General features: G+C 24.5%; 11 protein-coding genes across 11 annotated transcripts; 5 read left to right on the top strand and 6 right to left on the bottom strand.

The window, feature by feature from the left end:
- Positions 1-21: 21 nt before the first annotated feature.
- On the bottom strand, positions 22-1,882 carry cand_010040 (uncharacterized protein; the record flags this gene model as incomplete). Its single annotated transcript, XM_067211243.1, has 3 exons — positions 22-45; positions 86-1,236; positions 1,273-1,882. 3 exons carry the CDS (start codon positions 1,880-1,882, stop codon positions 22-24), a joined length of 1,785 nt encoding a protein of 594 aa, XP_067069201.1.
- Positions 1,883-2,582: 700 nt separating this feature from the next.
- Positions 2,583-3,688, bottom strand: cand_010030 (tRNA pseudouridine synthase A family protein; the record flags this gene model as incomplete). Its single annotated transcript, XM_067211242.1, has 2 exons — positions 2,583-3,464; positions 3,572-3,688. 2 exons carry the CDS (start codon positions 3,686-3,688, stop codon positions 2,583-2,585), a joined length of 999 nt encoding a protein of 332 aa, XP_067069200.1.
- A 606-nt stretch (positions 3,689-4,294) lies between these two features.
- Positions 4,295-5,788, bottom strand: cand_010020 (uncharacterized protein; the record flags this gene model as incomplete). The annotated part of the gene is made up of 1 exon (XM_067211241.1): positions 4,295-5,788. The coding sequence occupies one exon, from the start codon at positions 5,786-5,788 to the stop codon at positions 4,295-4,297; it is 1,494 nt and encodes a 497-aa protein (XP_067069199.1).
- A 221-nt stretch (positions 5,789-6,009) lies between these two features.
- On the bottom strand, positions 6,010-7,572 carry cand_010010 (signal recognition particle receptor subunit Alpha; the record flags this gene model as incomplete). The annotated part of the gene is made up of 1 exon (XM_067211240.1): positions 6,010-7,572. One exon carries the CDS (start codon positions 7,570-7,572, stop codon positions 6,010-6,012), a length of 1,563 nt encoding a protein of 520 aa, XP_067069198.1.
- A 249-nt stretch (positions 7,573-7,821) lies between these two features.
- On the top strand, positions 7,822-8,739 carry cand_010000 (PHD-finger domain-containing protein; the record flags this gene model as incomplete). The annotated part of the gene is made up of 1 exon (XM_067211239.1): positions 7,822-8,739. One exon carries the CDS (start codon positions 7,822-7,824, stop codon positions 8,737-8,739), a length of 918 nt encoding a protein of 305 aa, XP_067069197.1.
- A 293-nt stretch (positions 8,740-9,032) lies between these two features.
- Positions 9,033-9,800, bottom strand: cand_009990 (U2 SNRNP auxiliary factor small subunit; the record flags this gene model as incomplete). Its single annotated transcript, XM_067211238.1, has 1 exon — positions 9,033-9,800. The coding sequence occupies one exon, from the start codon at positions 9,798-9,800 to the stop codon at positions 9,033-9,035; it is 768 nt and encodes a 255-aa protein (XP_067069196.1).
- A 528-nt stretch (positions 9,801-10,328) lies between these two features.
- cand_009980 (histone H4) lies at positions 10,329-10,640 on the top strand (the record flags this gene model as incomplete). The annotated part of the gene is made up of 1 exon (XM_067211237.1): positions 10,329-10,640. One exon carries the CDS (start codon positions 10,329-10,331, stop codon positions 10,638-10,640), a length of 312 nt encoding a protein of 103 aa, XP_067069195.1.
- Positions 10,641-10,904: 264 nt separating this feature from the next.
- Positions 10,905-11,927, bottom strand: cand_009970 (OST3 OST6 family protein; the record flags this gene model as incomplete). The annotated part of the gene is made up of 1 exon (XM_067211236.1): positions 10,905-11,927. One exon carries the CDS (start codon positions 11,925-11,927, stop codon positions 10,905-10,907), a length of 1,023 nt encoding a protein of 340 aa, XP_067069194.1.
- Positions 11,928-12,631: 704 nt separating this feature from the next.
- On the top strand, positions 12,632-15,430 carry cand_009960 (uncharacterized protein; the record flags this gene model as incomplete). The annotated part of the gene is made up of 1 exon (XM_067211235.1): positions 12,632-15,430. The coding sequence occupies one exon, from the start codon at positions 12,632-12,634 to the stop codon at positions 15,428-15,430; it is 2,799 nt and encodes a 932-aa protein (XP_067069193.1).
- A 379-nt stretch (positions 15,431-15,809) lies between these two features.
- Positions 15,810-16,631, top strand: cand_009950 (uncharacterized protein; the record flags this gene model as incomplete). Its single annotated transcript, XM_067211234.1, has 1 exon — positions 15,810-16,631. One exon carries the CDS (start codon positions 15,810-15,812, stop codon positions 16,629-16,631), a length of 822 nt encoding a protein of 273 aa, XP_067069192.1.
- A 490-nt stretch (positions 16,632-17,121) lies between these two features.
- cand_009940 (BRCA2 family protein) lies at positions 17,122-20,688 on the top strand (the record flags this gene model as incomplete). The annotated part of the gene is made up of 1 exon (XM_067211233.1): positions 17,122-20,688. The coding sequence occupies one exon, from the start codon at positions 17,122-17,124 to the stop codon at positions 20,686-20,688; it is 3,567 nt and encodes a 1,188-aa protein (XP_067069191.1).
- Positions 20,689-20,873: the final 185 nt, after the last annotated feature.

Below are 20,873 nucleotides of genomic sequence, written 5' to 3'. Positions count from 1 at the left end.
ATTCTTCATTTTCCTTCATTTCTAGGTTATCATCTTCATTTTGTTCTCCATTATTAATAAATCCTTCATTTCCCTTCATTTCTACATTATTATCTCCAATTTCTCCTTGATTTTCATTAAACTCATTATCATTACTAGTTTCTATTTTCTCATCATTATTAAGTTCACCGTCTTTTTCAAACTGATTATTTTCAGTATTAATAATCCAGCTACCTTCTTTAGGGCTATAAGAAAGAGATTTTGCAGTGGAAGGTATAACACTAAAACCACTGACATCAACAATTTTTAAACCATTACTCTTAATATCATGTACTGGAATAATTCTTAAATCAGGTCTTTCCTGAAAATTTGATTTAATTCCACCTACTAAATTAGTAGATTTTATATTCTTTCCTTTATTAAACCCTTTTAATAAAGTGGTCTCTAACTTTTGTTCTACTTTTTTTGGTAAAGTTTTCTGTGGATACTCTATTTTACTATAAATATTATTTTTGTCTGTTATAAATTTTGATTGTTTTTTCAAAATTGGTTTAATTTCTTTGGGGTTTTTATTTATTTCCTTATTTATTAATGTCTCAGATTCTGTTTCTTTTTTTAAATCAATTGGTGTATCCCCAATATTTTCTTCAACCGCAGCTTCAGCAATACTTATTGCTTCTTCCTCTTTTATTTCCGAATTATTAGGAATATTAATTTTTTGTAGTACAGCAAATGGATCTTGTAATACTATTGCTGTATCCTCTAAATTTTTATCTTGCAAATCCTTCATTCCTACTTTGTAAGCATAAAACAATATCTTCCTAAAATGTTGATATGCTAACTCTATATTACTCTCTTCTATAATAAATTTTTTTAGCAAATATTGCTTTACTATATTTTGTATACCATCTGGAAATTTATTTTTCCTTAAATTATAAAACAGATATTTATTATTTAATTCCAAATCATTATTATTTCTAATACTATAAATAAATGCTACTAATAGCTCAAGTTGTAGCTCAAATGGTAATTTTTTCCATATATCAAGGGAATGCTTAGGGACACTAAATAAAGTCTTAAAAGGTTCTATATCTATTCCAGGCTTATAAAGTATACCTAATTTGCATAATTCCATTCTAGCTTCTCTTATACCTTCATCTGATGGTATCTCTAATTTCTCTGGAGCATTCATTGATGAAATAAAAGCATTAACAAATAGTTTATGATTTTCAAATTTTGAATAACTTAACTTCTTTTCTATTAAAAGATATAAAATATAATTATTTAATATACGAACTTGCAGTAAAAGTGGTAATGATTCCCAAATGACCAAATCATCATAATCTAGAGTTAATAGAACTTCAATTGCTAAAGGATATAATTGTTCTGGATACTCTATCTTACTATATTTTGTAGGGGTACTCCTTTCCTTTAATTTTTCTAAATCATTATTATTTAAATTAGTGATTTCATTTATAGCTAATTCTTTCAAAGAATTAGAAATCAAATCGTTATCTTCCTCCAATAAATCTTCGTCAAAATATAAATCATTGTAAAATATATCAACAACTTGATCAAGGAGTCTTTTATAACCTCTAATAATATGTTCTCTTTCCCTTTTTTCTTTTGGGGAAAAATTCAAAATATTTTCAGTGATATTTGGTAGTTTATCTTTTGATAATAACTTCCCTGAAGAACTTTCACCAATTATTTTTGAAACCTCCTTCAAAGCATTCAAACAAAGCAAATAAACTTCAGATTTATTTAAATGTGGTTTATGTATAGGTAATTGAACTTTACATTCTTCTAAAAACTCTTGTTTTGTCATAAAATTTGTTATTAAATGAGATGCTAGAAGAGCTATACTTGATTTATCTATTTGTGAACCATTTATTAATTCCATGAGTATTAAAGCCAAATAAATAATTAATTTAATACTCAGGAGCTTCATTGCACCACATAAAATCTTAAATCACCATTGTCACCGTAAAAAGATTCTATTGTCTAAATTTATAATACCGGTATTACACTACGTGTACTATGCATGCACCTCTATACTAGCACACTCACCCCAAAAAAAAGGAAATTTTCGAAATCTAAATAACTATACTTAAATAATAAAGAAATATATATATAACTAATATTTTCCTTTTCCCTTTCTTTTTTTTTTTTTTTTTTAAATAAACTAGATAAACAATTATTTTCCAATGCATGCATCCAGAATTGTGTGTAATATTTAAATATATTCTCTAAATATTATAAAATAAACATAAATATATATTGGGATTTATTAAATTACCTAAACAAATAATTACAATATTAAATAGTATCTTCCTTTAATATCTAATATATATTTTAAATAAAGTTTTCTAAAATTATATGACAAGAAATATACTCATACAAAATATGAAAAAAAATCTTAAATTATTCCTTATTTAAATCATAAAATATATTTATTACAGAAATTATAATATATATAATTATAAATCTTTATATATTATAAATTTATGAGACAAGAATAAATAATGTCAATTAAAGCTGACATAAGTAAATTCTAGAATCCCTTAAATATATAAAGTCTCTAAAATAATCTAAATTAATATTTATTCTATATTATTAATCATAAAATTATAAAGTGATGTTTTAAATTTCATCTTTGCTATTTCAGAAAATAATGATGCAAATATTTTTAAATTAACTTTTGCAGGTATTTTATATTCTTTAAAATTACAATCCCATAAAATAAGTCCAATTTCAGAAGCCATTGGAAAAAAAGGTATCTCATCTTTATCAATAGAATTATCTAATAATTTGGTTATATATTCAGATCTAATTTTACCAAGTGATATTTCAAACAAAATACCTACCATTAATCTTACTTGATGCCAAAGAAAAGCTGAACCTATTATAGTTATAACTCCTAATTTTGTATCATTAATTGAATTATCAAAATTAGAAGATAAAATATTATTATTATTAAATACTTCAACTCTAAAATCATAAATAGTTCTTACATATGTCTGATTTGGACGATTCTTTATATCCATTTTGCAAAATACTCTAAAATCATGAGTTCCAATAAATTGTCTGCATGATTTATTCATCTGATCTATATGATTAATATTTAATTTAGGAAAATAATTATGTTCAAAATTTTGCATTTGATCTATTGGAAATATATATTTGTAAACTCTTGAATCACAATCAAATCTAGCACTAAAGTTATTATTAACTTGACAAAATCCTAAAATTCTGATATCCCATGGTAATACACCATTAATCATTTCTTGATAATTGTATGGGGATGTATCTCTTGTTCGTAAATTTATAGAAATATAATTACCAGTAGAGTGTACACCTTTATCAGTTCTCCCACATCGTATTAAATCACAATTTTCTCTATTCCTTATTAATTCTAATTTTAAACATGCATTATAAAATTCCCTTTCAATTGTTGGAATTGTTTCATTTTGATACGCCATACCCTAAAAAAAAAAAAAAAAAGAAAATTAATGATTTTATAAAATATTATAATTATTTATATAACTATATAAATAGTTAAATTTGTTTAATTATATATTAATAAACCTACATAATAATTAGTACCAATATAAGATATACGAAATAAAAATCGAGATATTGTTACTATTGACCAATCTATACGTGAGATCTTTTGTTTTTTATTATAAATACTCTCTATATCTTCCATTAAAGTTTATTAATTTATTAATTTATCTATTATCTATAATATATATTTCCAATTTTAAAAAATATTATACCGCTATTGATGATATTACAAAAATCCTTATTTGAAAACACGCTTTAATAATAATAAATATCATAATTTAGAATTTAAGCTCAATAATATATTCTGTATATATATAATTAGTTTATATATATACATCAATTACAAATAATATAATCTATCTTATATATACAATTTGTTATATTTCTAAAGGATCTTTATTTTACATCTTTTCAACGTGTTAAATATTTTGTAATTAGATTTTCTTTTTTAAAATGAATATTGTTTTTAGAGTATCTTAAATATAACATCTTCTATATTACTTTTTAATTTTTTTAATAGGAATTATTTAAATAGTAATAATAACAATTATTAATAATACATTTTCTAAATATATTAATTAAAATGAACTATCTTTAATTTCTAGATTTTTTTTCTTTTTATAAATATAATTATTATTATATATTTATTAAATAAATAAATAATAATTATATTTATTATTATATTAGAAGTAATCCTTAAAATATCTTTAATATTATATTGAATTCTTAATCTTAAATTAATAAAATATTAAAATAATACAATTTTCCCATTATAATTAAATTCTAAATTTTGTTGATATTTAGAATATAATTGATCTATAATAGCTGTTATAATAATTATTAAAAAAATAAGTCCAATATAATATAATGATATATAACTACAAAATAATATAATTCCAAAAATAACTGGTGGAACACATAAAAATATATGTATTATTAATTTAATTTTCAAGGGTAAATTAAAAAAATATATAGCATCTTCAAAATTCTTAGGTGAAAATAATGATAAATCTTCATTTTGAATATTTTGAATATCTGATATATTATTTATTTCATCTTCATTATAAATTAAAGGTAATTTTAAAATTTCATGATTATAATAATTATTTTGAAATTTCCATAAACATTTTAAAAATGCTGTAATAGTTATAAATATAATACAACTATATAAAGTTGATACTGAACCTATTAAATATTTTTGAGGAATAAAAATAGATAAAATAAAACATAAAGTAATAATTATAGCTGATATATAACCTTTATTTATATAATATAAATTTTCAATATCTTTATTATAATAATTTTTCCATTTTATTAAAATTAAAAGATGAATATATTCCAAATCAGATGCTATGCGTCCTATTACTGAAAAACAAGCTGCTATTACAATTAATGAGGCTAATGGAGTTCTACCAATTAAATAAGTTGATATAATAAAAAAATTTCCTAATTTAAAAGCTTCACTATCTTTATTAAAATAATTAAGGATACAACATCCACACCAAAGTGATATTATATATGTTAATGATATAATCAATATATTTGCTAATAAAACATAAATAATTTTTGAATTATTGATTATTTCAGGTTCAATATTATTAGGATTATTTCTAATTATAATAAATAATTTTTCATATCCAAAATTAAGCCACATAATATATTGTAACGCCAATATCCAATTTATTTTGTCTGATTTTGGGAATTGGGATGTAATAAACCAAGAAGAAGTTGGTATTTTATATATAAAAATAAGAATTGTTAAAATTAAAGGTATCATAATAATTATTAACATATATTTTATATATTTTTCAAAATTTATCATATATAAAGTAAAAATAGTGAATAATGTTAAAATTATTGATAATATGATCATTTGTTGAAGTGGAGTAAAAATTGAAATATGGATATAATTCATAAAAGATTTCTGATATACTAAAGAAAGACTAATAAGTGAAGAAATCATTCCACATTCCATAAAAATATATAATGATTCAACATATAAGCTTATAGAAGTTCCAAATAATTCCTTGCACCAACTACTTAAATCTTTACTCTGAGGAAAAGATTGAAACATAATATTATAAATGGTAATAATTGGGATAACATATAAAATAGATATTAAAATTTGAACCCATATAAAGTTATGAATCCCTATAGTAGATATAACTAATTCAGAACCATATGATCCACCACAAATAGTAAAAAAAGATATACATAACATTGTAAGACATATATTTTTCATTTTTTTTTATTTTAACTATATTATAAATTTAAATATTAAAAATTATTTAGTTTAGTTAGATTATGCAAAATTCTTCTTGGGTGCACTTTTAATAAACTTTTTTTTGGCGCCAAAAATGGAAATATAAGGTTTATTAGAAAATTCTAGGATAAAAAAGGATTATAGATTATTTAGAATAATAAATAATAATAATAATAAAGTAAAAAATTATGATTCTAAAGTTACTTAAATATACTATTTACAACAGTAGATACAGGTAAAATTTTTAGATTAAAGTATTTCTGACCTGTACCAATAAATATTATAGGTTGACCAGTAGAATATACCATTGATAAAGCTGCACCAATTTTATCATCTACTGTATCAAATTTTGTAAGTAATATTCCATCAATAGGCCTATTTGCATGATCTATAAGAAATTTATTAAATGTTTGAAGTTGATTTACAGCATCATTACCAACTAATGCTTCACCTACAAATATAACAAGATTAGGATTATTAATCATAACTAATTTAGCTAAAGATTTCATTAATGGAGTATTATCTTGCATTCTACCTGCAGTATCAATTAAAACAATATCATATTTATTTTCTTTAGCATATAATATTGCATCTTTTGCTATAAATGCAGCATCTTTTCCATATCCTCTTTCATATAAATATACATCTAAACAATTAGCATGTGTTTTTAATTGTTCAATAGCTCCAGCTCTAAATGTATCACATGCAACAATCATAACTTTTAAATTTCCTTTATTTTTAAGATAATAACATACTTTAGCTAAATTAGTAGATTTTCCAACACCATTAACTCCTAAGAAAACAATTGAATATATTTGTCCATGACGTTTTGCATCTATTGCTTCATTTAAAACGTCAATAATTCTTTTTGGTGATAAAATACGAGTAATTGTATCTCTTAAACAATTATCTAATATTGTATTAAGTTTTGTAAATCCCCCTTGAACTTTAACACCGATTAATGTTTTATTTATAGATTGGATTATATCTTCAGCTATTTCTGGAGCTACATTTTTTCCAATTAGACATGATTTTAAATCTTGTAAAGGGTTATAAATAATATCTTTAGTAATAATAGTATTATTTTGTAATATACCAAAATTATTTGTTATCCAATTATTCCAAAATGACTTTTTTGTATTTATATTTTCTTCAAATTCATCAGATTCTGATTCACCTTGATAAAATTCTAATTTTTTTGTTTTAATTTCATTTTCATTATTTTTAAGTGAATAATCTAATTGTTCCATAGCTTTTTTTGTTATTTTTTGATGATTCCACTGGCGTTCTTTTTTTCCTTTATTTGAAATATTTTTGTTTAATTCACAATTATTACTTTCATCTAAACTTTTAGATTTTGTCATATATTGTAAATCACAAAAATGAATTATTTCATCAAATTTAGATCTAAATAATTCAAAATATTCATGATTATCACTATTATTATAATTTGTATTTAAAATTTTCAAGATCTGTTTTTTTGACATAGTTAATATTTTATCAATATATGATGAGGATGATATAGAACAATATATACCCTGATATATTACAACTAGAATCAAATTCCTATCATTTAGGATTGTCCAATTAGCTCTATAAATATCATATTCATAATATTTTAAAGAGAGTCTATCCTCTAGGAATACTTCTTGTATTAATTTATTAAGAATTTCCAAATATAAAGTGAATTTATTTTCATTATTTCCTTTATAAGACCATAATATTAAGCCACCTTTATTAAATATAAAGAATTCATCAATCATTATTCAAAATTTACAAAAATTGAATTTGATCTAAGGATTAGTGTATCATTAACAGCGGTTTTTTTTTATTTAAAGGACAAAAAAAGGAAAGTTCTTAGCTATATTTTACTAGTTATTCCACAATTTTATATTTAATTTTATAATTTTTATTAAGAAAATATTTAAAGAGGTTTTACTTAATAATTTTGTTAAAATTATATATATATAAGATTATATAATATGGTAATTCCCTTTATTTTTTTCTTTTAAATGAATGAATTAAATATATTTTCTAATAAATATCATCTAAGATGTGAGTATACAGGCTTAACATATTGTACATGTTATGAAGGTTCTAAATCTTATTCATTTCATAAAATTGATGATTTTGAATCACTATCTCAAAATATTCTACCTTCTACAAATTTTATACATCTATTGAAGTTATTAGCAGAATATTCTGATATTCATACAAATCCTAAAGTTGAGTATCTTAAAAAAGTAAAATTAACTGTAGAACGAGAAAGAAATAATTTTAATGAAAGATATATTCAAGAATTAAAGCGTAAACATCAAATGGATATGAATAAGAAAATTGAAACTAATATATCTAAATGCTATAAATGTATGAACAATCCATTTAGAAGTAATAATACAGAGGATTTTATAGAATGTAGTATATGTAAAAAAAATTATCATTTAACTTGTTGTGATCCAACAATTGAAAAAGATAGTATAAATAACTTTAAATGGATCTGTTCAAATTGTAATGGTTGTATTGTTTGTAGAAAAAGTGATCGTGAAGATTATCAAGTATTATGTGATATTTGTAATAGAGCATTCCATATTTATTGTTTATATCCTACTTTAGATTCTGTACCTCAAGGGATTTGGATATGTGATGATTGTTATGTTTGTGCATTTTGTCAGGGTAATATTAAATATAATATTGAAGATAAAATTGAGGGAGACACTTCATATTTGAGGTCTATAGATAAACGTTTTAATGTTCGTATATGTATCAATTGTCGTGAAAAGAATTCAGATAAAATTTTAGAATGTATTGTATGTGGTGATATATTAGAACCTTCAAATAATTATATCTGTTCACATTGCCGATTACCAGTACATAGTAAATGTTTTAACAAACAATTATGTAATCTTTGTAATAGTAATGTTTATATTTAAAGCCATCTCATCTACTTAAATTAATAGGATATATGACAATAATAAACTTTATGAATATATTACAAAAACAATGATATATAAATAAAAATAATATTTAATATATATTAATATAAATTGAATATATATTAAATATTTTATATTTTTAGATTAGTTTTATTTTAATATAAAATTAACAAGTTAGGAAGATTTTTGTTTTATGAAAGATATATAGTTATATATTTAATTAATAATTTTTTAAATTAATAAAAAAAAAAAGTTAGTAGATGTATCTTATATATTTATAATAATAAATATTAATGATTATTAATATTTCGTTGTTTATTCCACATTTCAATCATTTGCCTTCTTTCCTCAGATGATTGTCTTATATACTTTGTATGTTTTGTATAATCATATCTACCATCATCTAATAATTCCCTTTTTAAATCATCGTGTCTATAATCTGAATATCTATCAGACTTATTTTTCTTAGAATATTCAGGATGATCCCTATACATTTGTTGAAAAATCTTATTTTTTACGCATCTAGGAATATGTTTAATATGCATAAAATTGCAATAACCACCTCTATTACAACATCCATCAATAAATTGTCTACAACGTGCTTCTTTAAAATCACTAACTGGTGAAAGTTCAGCATCAATCAGTTTACCTGAATATGATCTACCTTTTAATTTATCTAAAGCACTTTTAGCATATTCTTCATTAGTATAACGAACGTAGACATTTCCAATCATATGATCACCAATATTATCACAAACAAGTAAATCTGAGATTTCACCATATTTTGCTAATTCTTCAAATATTTCCTCATAAAATTCCTCAAATCTATCTGATTCATTATCAGCTAATTTATCATCAACAACTTGACCTTCAGCAATTGCTAAACTTATAGGACTATTTTCATACATATGACGAATAATTACTGTGGGACTATTTGTTGGTTTATAATGACTTCTACTGCATTGATCACCATGTCTACAGGCTCCTATCTTCCAATAAAATGGACAATTAACACGATCCTCCTCAGTTCCAATAATACGTGCAAGATGTTCTGCCATTATATTTTATTGTTAATAACAACATTTAAAGATAATAATAAGACTAATAACTCGGAACTTAGGGATGATTATTGTAAAGTCACTTAAGCGCCATTACAATATTAAATAATAAAAGAGAAAAAAAAGTATTGTGAATATTATAAATATAACAAAAAGTAATAGTAAGGATATTTATATAAATGAGACAAATTTCATATAAATATATTTTGTAAATAATATAAAAAAATTTAGTATATAATTTGTAGATCCAATTTTACAAAATAGTGTGGAATAAATACCCGGTAAAGACGGGATTTTTAAAAATATTTACCGCCAAAATGTTGTGGACTATATCCACTGAAATAAAACTATAGACAGGAGAGTTACGTACGTATTCGCGATTATATTCCACATGAAAGTGTGGAAATGTTTAGATAAACCCCCTTAATAGCTAATATACGAACAAAATCTTAATATCAGTCGAGCGCAGTTTAGTTCGAACTCCATCTAATAGAAGTAAATATTTAGAGATATTCAAGAAAGTAGAAAATGTCTGGTCGTGGCAAAGGAGGTAAAGGTCTAGGTAAGGGTGGTGCTAAACGTCATCGCAAAGTCCTTCGTGATAATATCCAAGGTATAACAAAGCCAGCTATTCGCCGTTTGGCACGTAGAGGTGGTGTGAAACGTATTTCTGCGCTTATTTATGAAGAAGTTCGTGGTGTATTAAAGACATTCCTTGAATGTGTTATAAAGGATGCCGTTACTTATACCGAGTATGCTAGGCGTAAGACTGTTACAGCTATGGATGTAGTTCATGCTCTAAAGAGACAGGGTAAAACATTATATGGTTTTGGTGGTTAAACTGTCACAATATTATGTTTTGTCACGAAGAGATAAAACTCATTAACAAAGATGGTGCTCGTAATAATCTTATGAGACTGTTGGGAATATGGAGCTGATTAATCTTGCCATTGTATAAGTACAATGTAGTAATCGGGCTATTATACTAGAAAGTCTTAGATAGGCGTTACTAAACGCCACAAAATGTTAGATAATTAGAGTTATAAATTTTATTTGTGAGTTGTCCTTAATTAAAATGTTAATGTTTCCTTAGAACTAAATTTACTAGAATGAGTTCCCTCTATCAACTCTGAGAGGACCCTTTAGATAACCATCTGGTGGATAAAATGTTGGTGAGTACCACCCTACTTTAGTTGTATATGCATAATGTATAGATATTAATGTGGAAACAAATGCTGCAATAAATAATGGGGATAGCCAACGTGGTATTCTGAAGAATTTAAAATTGAGTTTATTATTAAAGAGAAATGGAATTAAAAAGAGTATAAGAGATGCACTTGTCATTAAAATAGATACTAAAATACCCTCAGCCATATTTTGTATTCTTGGATTTCTTACAAAAAACTCATTAGCTTGTTTTCTACCATGTTGGATACTATATACCATACCAGACATTGATATTGAACAAATAATAATAGTAATAATCATAATAATAAATGGTTTCCTTCTTATTAGAAGAACAAGTTGCCAAAATATTACAGTAATTAATATTAAACCTATAAACAAAGATATAAGTCTAGATATTTTTTCTTTAGATGATATATATATTGTAATATTCATTCCTGTCTTTTTATTAATAAATCCAAGCATTGCATTAGTAGAAATATCTTTTTGTTCTGGTATTCTCCATTGATTATCTCTTCTAAAAGTTAAGGAATTAGATGTAAATTTCTTAGTTGATTCTATATATATTATTGCAGGTAAATTCCTTAATTCATGAATAGTCATAATATTTTCTACTCTATCAACATAAACTATAGCAAAAATTATTTTGGGATTATTTTTAAATTCTTGGTTGTAATAATTCCTTGCAATTTTTTCATAATTTGTGGTAGATGGGATACAACCCTGACAGGATTGAGAAGTACCTGTATATAATATAATTAAATCATATGATCTTGAGTCATTTAAGACATAGTATTGATATCCAGTATAATTAAATATTACAAGACCATTAAAATTGTTATCACAATATTTAATAAGTTCTTCTAACTTATCTGCCTTAGCTAAGAATTGTGAAAGAATAGTAATTATAGAGAAAATAAGTATATTTTTAAAATGCATCATATTCACACGAAGATAATAATATTAGAATAATTCACCAGATAACATAATTCAAGAAGACAAAACTTAACTAGTAACAAATTTTTAATTGGCGCTAAAAATATATTAATTATAGCGCTAATTACGGGTACCGGAGTAGATATAAATATTGCACCCTTATTAAAACTATTTATTGTTAATAAGGATATTTATGGTTTTAAGTAGATGTATAACTTTATAGATTATAATTTAATTACACTAATTTATACGAATAGGGACTTTTTGATTAAATATAAAATTATATTTTGAGCAAGTTGTATTTCTTTAATATCACCTATAAATATTTTTAATATTTGGAATTAGTTAAACTGTTATATATATTAAAAAAGGTTTTGAACTATTATAATTTTTCTTGAATTTTCCTTTATGTTAATGAATATTACTAAAACTAAGTCTATGGGTTTTACCGCTTATATTTATTATACCCGCCATTACATGCATTTAATTAAAGAAATAAATAATGGACATTGCATGCAATATAAAAACACTTTATTAATTTTTTAAAGCCATACATTAATTCTTTTTTTATACAAATTATATATATAATATACGTTAGAGATTTGATATTATACTGTATGAAATTTTTTTCTTAGATTACTATTCGAAGACGTACACGCATGGGTGAATTAGAGGAAAAAAAAAAGTCCTTTGAGTAATTTACATTTTGGATGGGTTTTAAATCATATGAAGAAATTCCTCTTTGGTGGCGCTATAAACCTAAAAGTACAGATAAGAAACCAAGTAAAAGTAGAAGAGAATTAAATTTATCTAATTCTAGGACTTTAAAATTATGGATACCACCAATACCCCCAAAATCTTCTGAGATAGAAGATAATAAGATAAATAGAAATACAAAAAATATTAAAATTAATAATGAAAATACTGAAAATAAAATTTTGCCTTTTTCTTCTCATGTGAACACAAGTGAAGAATATACACATTCTTTGTCAGAAATATCATTAAGTACATTAAACTGTTTATCAAAAAATACAAGTAGTAATTCAAATAATTTCTTTGGATCTTGTAGTTTATCATCAAGTTGTTGTACTAATTGTCCAGAATGTAGGAAAGCAAATAATTTAAAAAAGACATCTTTTACTTCAGCAATATTCAATAAGATATTTTGTCAATGTGATCCATTTCATAATAATGAATCAGCTTCTTCACTTATATCTATTCCATCAGGGCCATATTCTACTTCTATACATTCATCATTTGCATCTATGGATACTTTGAGTGGATTGGAATCCTCTAGTACATGTACTTCTAAGAAAGATTCTCATATATTAAATTTTGTAAACAAGTTAAGTGGATGGGAAGAAATGAAACATGAAATGGGTATTAAAGATATTTTAGATATTTCAGGAACTGATGTCATGCTATCATTTAAAGTATATTATATTAAATTAGATGGAAATTTTATAAGACAATCTCATCAAATTGAGGAATCAATTTTAAGAATTACAATTAAAATTAGGAATGGTATTTTAACTCGTCAAAAGATACAGCAATCTTCAAATATTAAGGTTAGAATAGATGAGAATAATAATATAATAAAGTGGGGATATGATTATGGAGAAGATAATAATCACTCTAGTTATATTTCAAAATGCACCAATACTGATATATTATATAATAAATTGGAAGGTATTGAAATTAAAATACCAATAGTACAAATAGATGATCCTAAGAATTATTTTGAAATTATTGTTGAATGTATTTTTTTAAATAATAATCAGAGAGTTTATCCTTTAGGACATGGTTATTGTCCTTTACCTCAAAAAGATTGTGTTTGGAAAGTATGTATTCCATTATTTAAGTGGGGAAGTGATGAATGTATGAATAATAAAGATTTTTTCAACAATAAAACACTAATTACTAATAAATATATTGGTATGATATATTATATTATGTGTAGGAATAGTAACAATAAAACTACAATAATAGAGGAAAATAAAACAAATAAAAATATAGATATTAACAAAAATAATTCGAATTTTAAAGATATTATTTCTAAAAATGAATATAATATATTAGATAATCATAAAAATTCTGATTCCAAAGTTGTAAGTAATATGAATAAATTTTCAGAAAACGAAAATAAACTAAAAAAAACAGTAGTAATTGGAGAAGTTCAATATGTAATTTGTTCAAATAATAAAAGTGATGATATTCATTTAAAAGAAAAGGAATTGGAACTTAAAAGAAGGGAAATGGATATTATAGAAAAGGAGATGAATATTAAACTTAATACTTTAAAGGAACATAGAAATGATTATATTAGTAATACTAATGAAATAATTAAAGATAATATTAACAAATCTAAAACTAACATAAATAATCAATGTTACAAAGATGATTCTGATCTAAATAATTCTAGAAGTGATAATTCAATTAAAAATACTCATACTAAATTTAAAAATAAAAAATATAAATATTTAAAAAATCCTTCTAACCCTTATATTTTACATCCTCCATATATGTCAACCTATCAACCATTCATTCCTCATATATACCCAATTCAACCTTCAAATCATATGTGCTGCTATCCCATTTATAATCAAAATACTAGTTTTTGTTCTCATTTACATCAAAATCAAGATGACATGAGTTCTTCATGTTCTTCACCACAATCTTCTCATGAAACTTTTTCAAATAATAAATATAAAAAAAATTTATATTTTAAGATGGCAAAGGATATTACTAAGAAAAAAATAATATTAGATGATACAATCTCTTCAGTTATTCAAAATGACTTCCAAGCTGAAAAATCTAAAATAAGTGATATAAGAAAACAAAAAAATATTAATACTGGCATAAAAAATATAATTTATATGAATATTAGAATTCCAAAAAAACAAATTTATTGCAAATTTTCAATGACAAATTCTAAATGTATTTGTACTTGTTGTAATATCACAATACATAAGCATGAATTTGAAAATTATATATCTCAAACTAGTATAATCAAACAAGAATATGAATATTGGGGTTTATGTAATAATTGTCAATATGAAATTTTTCCATCAATTTTGTCTTTTAATAATTCAAATATATATTTTGAATTTTTATTTGAATCCAATATTCCAATAGCATTTCCATCTAAATCAATAATATGGAAATCAGCTTTACATTTATTATTAGCTCAATATATTAAAGATATCACATATATACAGAGTTGTAACTCATATCAACAGATTATTAAGCTATATATTCAAGTAAATCCTATGATTGATAAGAAGATGTTAGATAAACATATTAAGATTATCCTAATGCTTAAAATATTTCAACATCCAATTCTACAATCATATCTACTAACATTTGAGGATAAAGACTTTGATAATTTAAGAGATTTTTGGATTGAAAATGGGATATTAAATTTAAAAGTTAATTTAAAATATGAAATAGTTGATAGTCTTATTGATTGTCTAATTAATATTAAAAAGTACTTATTCCAAAAAAGTTAAAAAAATATATACACTATAAGGTAATTAGAAAATGTATATAATAGAATAATACGTGTATACAAATGTTTATTTAATTATTTAGTATAATTCTGTTTTTAAATTATATTACAATAAATCTTCACCTTAACATGTATTATTAGCGGTAAGTATTGACCGTTTATAAATAATAGAGCGCTATTTAGAAGAGAGAGAATGGTGATATTTAGAATCATTTATTGATTATTCTCTCTTATATCCTATATAAGAGTGAGTTATAAGAGCTATAAGAACTGGAGGATTTGTTATATATTTAGAGAATATAACTGCAAGGCTTTTATCTGATACTGAGTGTATATGAACTGGATGTTCTTATGGATATATTGAATGTATTCTAACTATTATGATAGTGAGCAATGGTTCATCTACTCCCAAAACACCAATAACAGATGAAAGATTACCAAGCTTACGAAATATAAGGCAAAATAGATCGGGAAGTATTGTGACTTCAAATTTTACTCCAATTGTCAATAATAAGGTTGGAAATGATTGGGATGCTACAGTAAATACAAATAAAATCTTGGAGCAATATTGGAAATCATCAGCTGATCTATGGCATGATTTAGAATGTGGTGTTATTTATCCTGAGAGTATTATATCAAATTTAGGACGTTCAACACTTTTTACTACTAATGCAGTCTCAAATCAATGCAATATTTCATATGGAATTTTTTCAGTGTCTATACATCCAATATATACTAGAAAAAATATACTCGCTATATTATATAGTTTTATTCCATATATAATAGGTATAGTATTATTTGGATGGGCTATATTAGCTGATAACTTCATACCAGCCTTTGGACTTATAATGATGATATTTTCATCTCTAATTAATGAACTATTCGTTAAAAAGATATTTAGAAGTCCAAGGCCACCAAATTCTACTTGTATATCTTATGGTATGCCTTCAAGTCATTGTATAGCTTCTTATTTATTTCTGATATGGATATTACTTGAACATATTAATGCAACTAGTCTTCGATCAGGATTTTATTTTAGAACTTTCATTGTATTTATAAGTGGCCCTGTACCTTGGGCTAGGTGGTATGTAGAGGATCATACTGCTATTCAGTGTATATGGGGTTGTATAGGTGGTTTAATCCTTGGTATTTTCTCATTTTTCCTACGTTCTTATTTATTTGCAAATAACTCCATGTTCTGAATTAATATCTAAGGTTTCTGACCTTTTTAGATTAAATAGATTAGTGTAGAAATAAGAAGTTTTAATCTTAAATAGTGAGTTTAATATTCTTTATAATACTATAGTCTCAGGTAATTGTATTCTATTTCTCTTTTTAGTTATTTTGATTACCAATTAGATTGGAGGGGAGAGTATTTCGGGCTGATAGTATAGTGGTACTACGTTTCGTTCGCATCGAAAAGACCACGGGTTCGATTCCCGTTCAGTCCACTTTTCTTCTTTTCAAATAAAAGAAAATAACCCGGTAATATTTGAGGGGAAGAGGTTACCAATCATTCTATTGTGCATGCTGCTCCCGCTCTTTAAACTAGCATTGTACTAGAAAGTAATTATTTCGAAGGTAATTAATTTTAAGCAAGTAGAACGAGAAGAAAGCACAAGGCATGCTTTATTTAAAGCTAGCTAAAATTGATCATTTAATATCCATATTTTGATGTATCTTATACTTTAGATGGTTAAGCATTTAAATTTGAGTATAGAACAATATGAGTTAGCTTGTACTGATGAGAAAGAAAACAACAAAAGTGGTGTAAAATCTTCTCCTTGCTCTAAATTACAGTTAAGAGATCTAAAAAAATGTGTCGACATTAGTGAGACTACTTTGTATCAAATGGAGTTCCCTAATCATATAGAAAGTAATGTAAAATTGTTATTGGATATTACAAATTACAAAACTAAATCAATAGAAGAAAGTAATAAAATTGAGTTACCTAACCAAATTATAAATAAAGCAAAAGATACTTTGAAAGACTCCGAAACTGTCATAGATGGGGATATAGCAGGGAATTATATAGCATCGGACCTAAAAATTGAATATGGTATACTACAAGAATTAGCCTACTTTAAAAATACAGAGCTAAGTGGTAAACCAAATAACACTTTATTATCTCTATTTACTGATGACAATAAAGATATAATAAATACATCTACTCCAAATATAGTGTATTCTGACTTAATTAATAGAGAAAGAAATATAAATAATGAACATAAAGATAGAACAGAATTAAAATTAGAAGTTAAAGATATGGATTTATCTATACCTATTGATTCAGCTGCTTGTAAATCATTAGATGTAGATCATATTTATACTACAAAAGTAACACAAACATTGCTAGATAAAGGCAATAATGAAAAGAGCCTTGATGTTAGCAAATTTTCTTCAAATTGTAATAAGCAAACTAGTGAGATTTCTTCTGGCTATTCTAATGCTTTTCTTCCTATAGTAGATGCCAAGATAAAGGCGAGTCAAACTGATTTATTAGAAGTTAGGACAATGTTTACTACTAATGGTAATGTCGATAATATTCGTGATAATAAATTAATTACTTCAAATATAAATAATTCTAAAAATTCATTTCAATGTTTATTTTCTACAGGAAGTGGTAAAAAGGTTAATATAAATGAAACAAGTATAATAAAGGCTAAGAAAATACTTAACACAGATAATGATCTTGACAATAATTTTGATAATAATAAATTAACTACTTCAAATATAAATAATTCTAAAAATTCATTTCAATGTTTATTTTCTACAGGAAGTGGTAAAAAGGTTAATATAAGTGAAGCAAGTATTACAAAGGCACGATCAATTTTTGGATGTACTGAGGATGAATTGAGTACTCAATATAAATATGATAAACATGTCAATTTGGAATTTCAAGATAACATAATATCTTCATTAAGAACTCTTAAAAGAACTGATGATGGAAACAAGGATAATATTAAAAATTTGAAAATTTTAAATCATAGAAATTCTAAAGATTTGAATATAGAATGCCCAGAATATCATACAGCTTTAAGCAACTCAAAAGATCTAAAATATATAACAAGTCAATATTTAGATATTAGGCAATCTAGAACAATTACAATAGAAGATTTGAAAATTCCGTTATTTTATCCTGATTATCAAATAGTGAGATTTGCACAAAAACACTTAGAGGCATCAAAACCAACTTTAATCTTGATGAACCCTCTCAAAAATATCTTAATTTATGAGTTCATCTTAGAAAAAAAGCAATTAAATAATCAAATTTACTACAGAAATATTGGATATCAGGATATTTTGAAAGAGTTCAAAAACTTTATCAAGCAATATCCAATATTTCCAAAAACCATTGAGAAATATATTGATAGATGGTTTAATATTCAATATTTAATAGTATTATACACTGAATCTAGAAATTGGATAAGGAATATAAAGCAGAAATTAAAAATGGAAGATTTATCAGAATTAAAGATGAATAATATGAACTGTTTTAAAAAACTGTTTTTTTCAGTAGATGAAATTTTGAATTTTCCATCGGTTCAAAAAGTATTCCATCGTATTTGTAAGAGGGCTATTTGTGAATTTTTCAAGGCTAAGCGTTCTGCAATTGTTAAGATTTGCGAAGGAGATATTTCTGTCAGTGTTCCTTTAGCATTGAAAGTTCTAACATATGAGCAGGGAATCATAGATGGAATTTGTAATAACAAAATTATATTCACATGTACTGATGGTTGGTATTTAATTAAAATTTGCTGTGATTTTGGAAATTTAAAGTGCTCAATCAAAACATTTCCTTCAAAGATTTTTGTATGTGGATCAACTTGGAACAGCAATGTTGAATTAGGTCATCCATTAGAAATAGAGTATTCAATTGGAGATATACCAACACTTAATGTTGGGCTAAATTTAATAAGACCTTTAACTAAATCAAAAAGTACAAAGTTAGGGTTTCATACTAGCCCACTAATTTTTCGTTTACATAATTTATTTTCAACTATTGAATATCATCCAGAAATAGATAAAAATAGCAAAAATAACAAAATATTAGTAGAAAGAAGTGCTGGATTGTCATTCCTTACTCAATTGATTGTTTTGTATAAATTTCCAATTTGTTATAAGGAAATAATTGATAGAGATGATGATAATGGGAGAGTCTCAATATTACGTGATGAAGTTGAAATGGATTGGTTAAATAATCAAACATATCAAATAATGGATGCAGTAGCTAAAGGATTTAGTCAAAATAGTATAGAAAATATGACAGATTTTTCAACACGCAAAATTAATATAGAATGTAGAGTTCTTGTTATGGATCATTGGAAATTTCAGAAAATTGATGAGTTATCTAAAAAATCAGATAATTTAAAAATAAACTTTGATTTATCAGAATATATCCCATATTGTAGTTTACTTACATTACCATCTGGAATACCGTTAGATGATATATATAATATAAAAATTGGATCTATATTTCGTTTTTCTTGGTTACGTGTTCATAAATATGATAGAGTATCATCACATGAATTAAATTACTCATTATCTCGCTTATTCCCAACATCAAAAACTTCATTTAGATTACTCAAATTATTAAAAGATAATCAAACACTTAGTAATATTGTACGAATTTTACGTATTCCAGTATTGTCAGATCCACTTCAGAACAACATGATTGTCAAATATAGTGGTTGGCCATATAATTTGTTGGGTTTACTCTTGTATACATATCCAGTAGATGAAAGGAGACGAAATTTTCAGCAATGTTTTGAATTTCGGATATTACTAGTTACATCTAATGGATCAAAAGTCTTTGTTCGTTTTTCTACGGTTGGTAATAATGATTCACAGAAGCGTATGTGCTATAGATTACATTCTATGTTTCAAAGGTACTCACTACTTGAGGATTCACTTAATTATACAAAACGAATTACTTTTCTTGAAAACTTAGATTTTCATTCATATGAAAAATCAACAGGTTTATTTTTTTTTATTGCTAGAGTACCATATATCAATATTACAGTACCATATATTTCACATGATAATGTATTCTCTAACATTAGTACACAGCATATTTTATCTGAAGTAATTGAGGATTTAATAGCTTATACTTCTTTAGATATTCCCAAATTATTTGAATACCGTTGTGAAAATAAGAAGCGAAGGGGAACTCTTTGTGCAACCTGTGGAGTTGTCCTAACTAATTGCACCTGTACTTTGCAACAGCTTCAAGTACTAGAAGATGGTCTCTTTTTATGAGTTAATGAATTTACTTAGTTCCTAATCATTAACCTTTTAGTTTCTAATATATATTAAAATTAACTAGTTAACAATTTTTTTACACCTTTAACTACACACATTATTTTTCGTCATTAGGATGTGGGCGGGTAATATTTTTGCATATGTTGTCCTATACCGGTAGTGCATGTGGGGTTAAATTTGAA

Source organism: Cryptosporidium andersoni, assembly GCF_001865355.1.
Source record: "Cryptosporidium andersoni isolate 30847 chromosome Unknown contig_41, whole genome shotgun sequence".
Taxonomy (NCBI): Eukaryota; Apicomplexa; class Conoidasida; order Eucoccidiorida; family Cryptosporidiidae; genus Cryptosporidium; species Cryptosporidium andersoni.
Note: the sequence above shows the minus strand (reverse complement) of the source record. Positions and strands in the feature narration are given on the sequence as shown.